This window comes from Nannospalax galili, unplaced genomic scaffold, assembly GCF_000622305.1.
Source record: "Nannospalax galili isolate Female #2095 unplaced genomic scaffold, S.galili_v1.0 scaffold653, whole genome shotgun sequence".
NCBI classification, from domain to species: domain Eukaryota; kingdom Metazoa; phylum Chordata; class Mammalia; order Rodentia; family Spalacidae; genus Nannospalax; species Nannospalax galili.
In genome coordinates, this window is record NW_008334077.1 from 2,941,172 (window position 1) to 2,946,994 (window position 5,823).

The 5,823-nt window shown below is 50.5% G+C and overlaps 1 protein-coding gene across 1 annotated transcript in view; it reads right to left on the reverse strand.

The window, feature by feature from the left end:
- Positions 1-78: 78 nt before the first annotated feature.
- Cnpy3 (canopy FGF signaling regulator 3) overlaps positions 79-5,823 on the reverse strand; it is a 15,939-nt gene continuing 10,194 nt past the window's right edge. Inside the window, exons 3-6 of the mRNA XM_008829112.3 lie at positions 5,026-5,122; positions 1,697-1,819; positions 1,352-1,469; positions 79-1,016 (exon numbers count right to left, since the gene is read on the reverse strand). Coding sequence (XP_008827334.1) covers positions 802-1,016; positions 1,352-1,469; positions 1,697-1,819; positions 5,026-5,122 — 553 coding nt within the window. The 3' untranslated portion in view covers positions 79-801. The remainder of the gene's footprint in view (positions 1,017-1,351; positions 1,470-1,696; positions 1,820-5,025; positions 5,123-5,823) is intronic.

Below are 5,823 nucleotides of genomic sequence, written 5' to 3' on the forward strand. Positions count from 1 at the left end.
CCAAGGCTGGAGGGAGACAGGCAGGAAAAAGCAACAAGGGGCTCCAGGGCACCTCTGAGGGCTGAAGAGGACTCGGGAGTCAGAACCAAAAGGCCAAAAGGCTTTTACTCTGTGTGCCCTGGGGAGGAGGGCTGGGCAGAGCACAAGGTGTCCTCAGGGGGACAAAGTCGAGGAATGGTGGAGACTGCAGTCTTGCTTCTCCTGGGGGCAGGAGGTGAGGTGCCCTCCTTGAGGGCTCTGGAGTGGGTCCAGTTTCTTGTGCCCAGCCCCTGGTACCATGCTCGTGAGTTCACACTGGAGTCCTCGAAGTTCTGAAACATGACTTGCCTGAGGCCTGGGTCAGAAGAGAAATGCTTGGTGGAGGGAAAAGGTTGGTATGGGCTGCCACGGTTGCTCGAGTCCTTCCGTAGCGTGTGTCTGTCCTGGGTGGGAAAAGGGCACAGCGAGGCAGGAGAGCTGACACTGGGAGGGACGTGGTCTTGTCTGCCGCAGCCGGGCCTGGCATCTTCAGCTTCAAGGTCAAGGGTCTCACTTCGGGAAGGCTGGGGTGCAATCAGAGCTCATCAGGGGCTGCTGTGTGGAAAGGATGCCTTCTGTACACCCTCCTCTTCCTGTCCTTGGTGAGGTCTCCCTCCAGGACCCCCAGCCCCTGCTTCTCACTGCTGCTGCTCAAGGGCAGGAAGAGGGTACAGCTGAGGCAGGAGAGCTGAAGCTGGGAGGGCCGTCTTTGCTGGGGCCATGTTGCAAGCTCTTCAGCTCTGAGGTCGGGGGTCTTGGTTCAAGGACACTGAGCAGCTGGGCTCACAGCTCATCAGGGGGGCTGTGTGGGAGTGGCGATGCCTTCTGTACACCCTCTTCCTCCTCGGGGCTGGCATCTCCTTCCAGGCCCCCCAGCTCCTTCCTCTGCTTGCTGCTGCTGCCTGAGCCCTTGGCCCTGCTGCTCTTCTTCTTGGACTTTTTCCCTCCCAGGGCAGCTGTGTCCCCCTTCTTGCCAGACCACCGCTCTGCCAGGCAACCTGAGGGGAGGAGCAGAGAGGCCTCAACAGAGCTGGCCTCAGGCCCAGCTTGCTGGAGAGCAACACTGACAGAGCTTCTGGGAAGAGTGAGTGCGGTCGGTACCTTCCACCATCTCTATGCCGCCTGCCCCCCTGCGGTGCCCCACTGCAGCGCCAGGCTTCATTATCCTGCTGCTGACCTTGGGCTCATTACATCACCTCACCTCATCTCAAGTTCCCTGAGGGCAGGGTACCCAAGATGCTCGCTACTCTTCCATCCTCCCCTACCCACTGCCCCTGAGAGATGGCAGATGACAGAAGACCTGTGCCTTGCCTTCTCCCGCCCTCACACTCACTGGTGTCCTTGCCCTTCAGCACGTGGTTGGCGCAGAGGAATTCAGTTAGGTCCTCCTCCTGGTGGTTCCTGTACCAGTCCTCAATCACCTCCTCAAACTCCTCCACCAGCACATCACACTGTAAAGCACAACACCAGGGACTGGCAAAGCCCAAGCACCGGACTTTCCCAGGGCACCTGGCTGCCCCTCGACCCACTGAGAGACAGGCGGGTGGTGAGGATTCGCCTGAGGAAACTGAGACCCAAGAGGGAAGAGGCTGTAACTTGTCACCAGCAGCTGGTGGCCTTCCTCAGAGCAGAACCATCCTTACCCACCCAAGGGGTACAGCCAGCTGAAGGCTCATACCTGCTTCTTGAGGTCAGCAACCTCAGCAGAGGTCTCATTCCACAACTCGTACGGGATGTCCATCACCACCTTGACCCCTTTGTGGACTAGGTTGTGCAGTGTCTCAAAGGTTTCTGACATGCCCTGGAAGAGGCAATCAGACATGGGAAGCAGAGCCATCTTCTAGACCTCCCACCCTTCTCTGGTGTCTGAGGACCTGGGTCAGGGAAGTCAATACATCTAAGGCTTCTTGCCCTACACCTGGCCTCTTTCAGGCTGGCCTTCCACTACTTCTGATTACACACACCCTGACCTGCTCCCTCACCCCGAAACTGTTCCAAAATATCTGCTGTTGCCCTCCAGCCCTTTGACCTTAGACTCCTTTTCCAGGAAATAGATGGCCTTAGTTCCTTCCCTGCACACTGGATACCCTCATCTTTTAGACTCCAGCCTCTTAAACTGTGGGTCACAATCCCAGACAACTGAATGTGGGGGCTCTGAAAAACCTGATAATGGTAAAAGGTTTCTGGCCAGGGGTGGTGGCGCATGCCTTTAGTCCCAGCACTCGGGAGGCAAAGGCAGGCAAATCCCTGGGAGTTTGAGGCCAGCCTGGTCTATCTAGTGAGTTCCAGGACATCTGGGGCTGCAGGGAGACCCTGTCTCAAAAAAGAGAGAGACAAAAATAAAAAAAAAAAAGGTTTCTGAATGGCAGCAACCAAAAACTAATGGCAAATCCAATGAACCTGAGGTGTTTCTGGTGGCGCTCACCCACTCATGCTGTATCGTGTGACTTCACTGCAGCCTGGTTCCAAACACACAACATGGGGGCTTTGCGCTGTATACACCAGAATGCCATAATACCAAAGACAATGCTTAAACACTTGGGCTCATGCTAGGCATGGTGGAGCTCACCTTTAAACCCAGCACTTAGGAGGCAGAAACAGGCAATCCTCTATGAGGTCTAGGTCAGCCAGGGCTACACGGTGAGACCAAGTATCTAAGTAACAGCAAAACAAAACAAAAACATGAGACTATATTTGAGACTATATTGCTTGCTATGAATTACAGTGATTTTACTCTAGGGTACAAAGTTCTCTTATGGTTTAGTTATGGAAAACAAAGACTTCCAATAGTCTACCATCAAATAAATTTATCTTTTAATTGCATTATCATAGGATTTTTTTTTTAATGCTGTTTGAGGCTGGGTGTGATAGCATGCATCTTTAATCCCAGCACTCAGGAGGCAGAGGCAGGTGGGGCCCTGTAAGTTCCATGCCAGCCTGGTCTATATGAGTTCCAAGCCAACCAAGGGTATACTATAAGACCCTATCTCAAAAATAAATACATTTTTTTTAAAGGTCGCTGTTTCAGTTGCTGACTTGAGTTTCATTTTAAAAATAATAATAATTCAGCCAAGCATGGTGGCACACGCCTTTAGTCTCAGCAATCAGGATGCAGAGGCAGGCGGATCTCTGTGAGTTCGAGGCTAGCCTGGTCTACATAGCGAGTTCCTGGCTAGCTGGGGCTACAGGGAGGCCCTGACTCAAAAATGCCAATAATAATAATAATAATAATAATAATAATAATAATAATACTTCTGCCATTTTGTATAATGGGTTTCTGGCAAGTGGAGCTTCTCAGCATTTGTGACTATAAAATCAAAGTATTAATCAATTCTAAAACACACTGGCGACACTATGCCCTGCAATATCAACTATTCAGCCAACATTTAGCTTTAATCTTTGAGCGTGTGTCTGTGTGGGTGTGCATGTGCCCATGTGCCACAGTGTGCATGTGGAGATGGAGGATAGCCTTAGGTGCTAGTGCTCATCATCAACCTTGTGTGAGGCAGGGTCTCTTATTTGCCACTGCATGCTCCAGGGTGGCTGGCCCATGAATGTCTGAGGACGCTCCCCCCCACCCCTGGGCAAGAAGGCTGGGATTATAGGCACACATGACTGCATCTGGCTTTACATGGCTCTAGGGACCCTGTAAAGTTTAAGAACTCAGGTTCCTGTGCTACAGCAAACACTTTACACTGCACCATCTCCCAAGCCCAAGAACTGTTTTAAATACATTTGTGATTTCTTCCTACCAAGTGTTTGATCTGTATGCTTTATGTGCCTGTATACCTGGGGTGACATAAAATTTCTTGGGTAAAAAGTTGTTACTGGAAAAGTTGAAGTAACCTGCTCTACACCCAGATCTGCTCCCTTTTCCAGGTTCTTCCTAGAGATAAGTCAGATGCACAAACATGCTGGGGTTGGGGTGAAGCTTGGTGACAGCACTTGCCTGGCATCCATGAAGCCCTGGGTTTGATCCCCAGTATCATGAAAAACAAAGCAGAAAAATCAAATCCTTGCTTTGCCCCTGCTGTTTACATAAGCAGTGGTATATCACTCAATTCTGCACCTTGTCATTTTAACTTGGTAATAAACCCTGAAGACCAGTTTCCTTTAGCTCATAAGTAGCTGCCATTCTTTCCTGCTGCCTTAACCCCTCATCTCTCCAGCCCCTCATTTAGATTTTTTTTTTTTTTAGTCTTTTTGAGACAGGGTCTCCCTGTAGCCCCAGCTGGCCTCATTTAGGTTTTAAATATGAACTTAAGACTTCTACTCGAAGCCCTTAAGGGTTCCAGGAGTTTATGGTTGACGTCCTTTGCTAGAAGGGAACTTAGGGGGAAAATGTGCACGGGAGGCAGAAAAGACAGACACACAGAGCCTACTATAAGGAGCTCCTTCTTCAGGGATAGACAGTGAGAGTACTATCTGAAACACAGCCACTCTAGCAAGGGTCTATGTAGGTGACTCTAGATAGACTCACAGGAAGAACCAGCAATAACCATCCCAAGTCTACTTTTCATTGGTTTTTGAAATAAGGTTCACTAAGCCCAGGCTGACCCCAAACTCACTATGCAACTGAGGCTAACCTTGAACTCCTGATCCTCTTGCCTTCATCTGGGGAGGTAGGTGCTGGGACTAGAGGCTTGGGCTATCACATCTGGCTTCTGATGCTTCCCTCACACATCCAGTTCTACACATTCTAAACTGTGCTGAGCCCTCTTTGCTCAAGTGTTTTTTTGGTTCCCATGGGAGTTGCCAGCATGGAGCATTTCTGCCTGTGCCTGACATTGTGATGGACCCTGGGGGGAAAGGTGCAGGCCATTATAAATACAACTAATAACACTGCAGAGTCAACATGGGGGGGATGCGAACAGCTGTCCAAGACTGGAAAGAGGCAAGGAGGGTGTCCCCCAGGCATGACCTGCCAATCACACACACAACAGCAGACACACTTAGATTCATGTTGGCCTGGCCCTAGAGGGGATAAGGCACAAGTGCAAAGCCAACCTTGGCAAACCGGTTGCTGCCGGTCCTCTCCTTGTGCAGGCTGTAGTCCAGGAGCCTCTTGCAAATGGTTTCAGTGACTTCAATTAACCGTAAGTCCCTGCCAAGACAGCAGCACAAGAGGAACTAAATTCTCCTCCCAGCCCCATTGAACAGAGGTCCGTCCTACCAGCCCTGCTGCCCAACACCTGCACATCTCACCAACGGGAAGGCAGAGCTGGAAGGAAGATAGGTCATCTGGCCTGGGGCTCTGAAATGCTGGAACACAGACCAGAGAGACAATATTTTAACAGATCTAAGGGAAGGATCTGTGTGTGTGTGTGTGTGTGTGTGTGTGTGTGTGTGTGTGTATGTGCTTGGTACCTGGGATCAAATCCAGTGCCTTGCACATGCTGGGTGAGCTCTACCACTGAGTTATACTCCAAACCAATCTATTTCTTTTTACTGTTTTTTTTTTTTTTTTCTTTCTTTCGAGATAGGGTCTCACTGTGTAGTCTTGGCTGTCCTGGATCTCACTATACAACCAGGCTAGGCTGGAGCTTCAGAGATGCCTGCCTCTGCCTCCCGAGTGTTGGGATGGAAGGTGTGCACCACGGCACCTGGCCCTATTTTTACTTTTCTTTTGGTCTTTTTTTTTTTTTTTTTTTTAGGGTCTCCCTGTAGCCCTCGTTGGCCTGGAACCCACATTGTTGACCAGGCTGGCCTCGAACTCAGAGATCTGCCCACCTTTGACACTGGGACTTAAGGCATGCACCACTCCATGCCACGCCACACCTGGCAGAACTTTTAAGATTTCTTTTT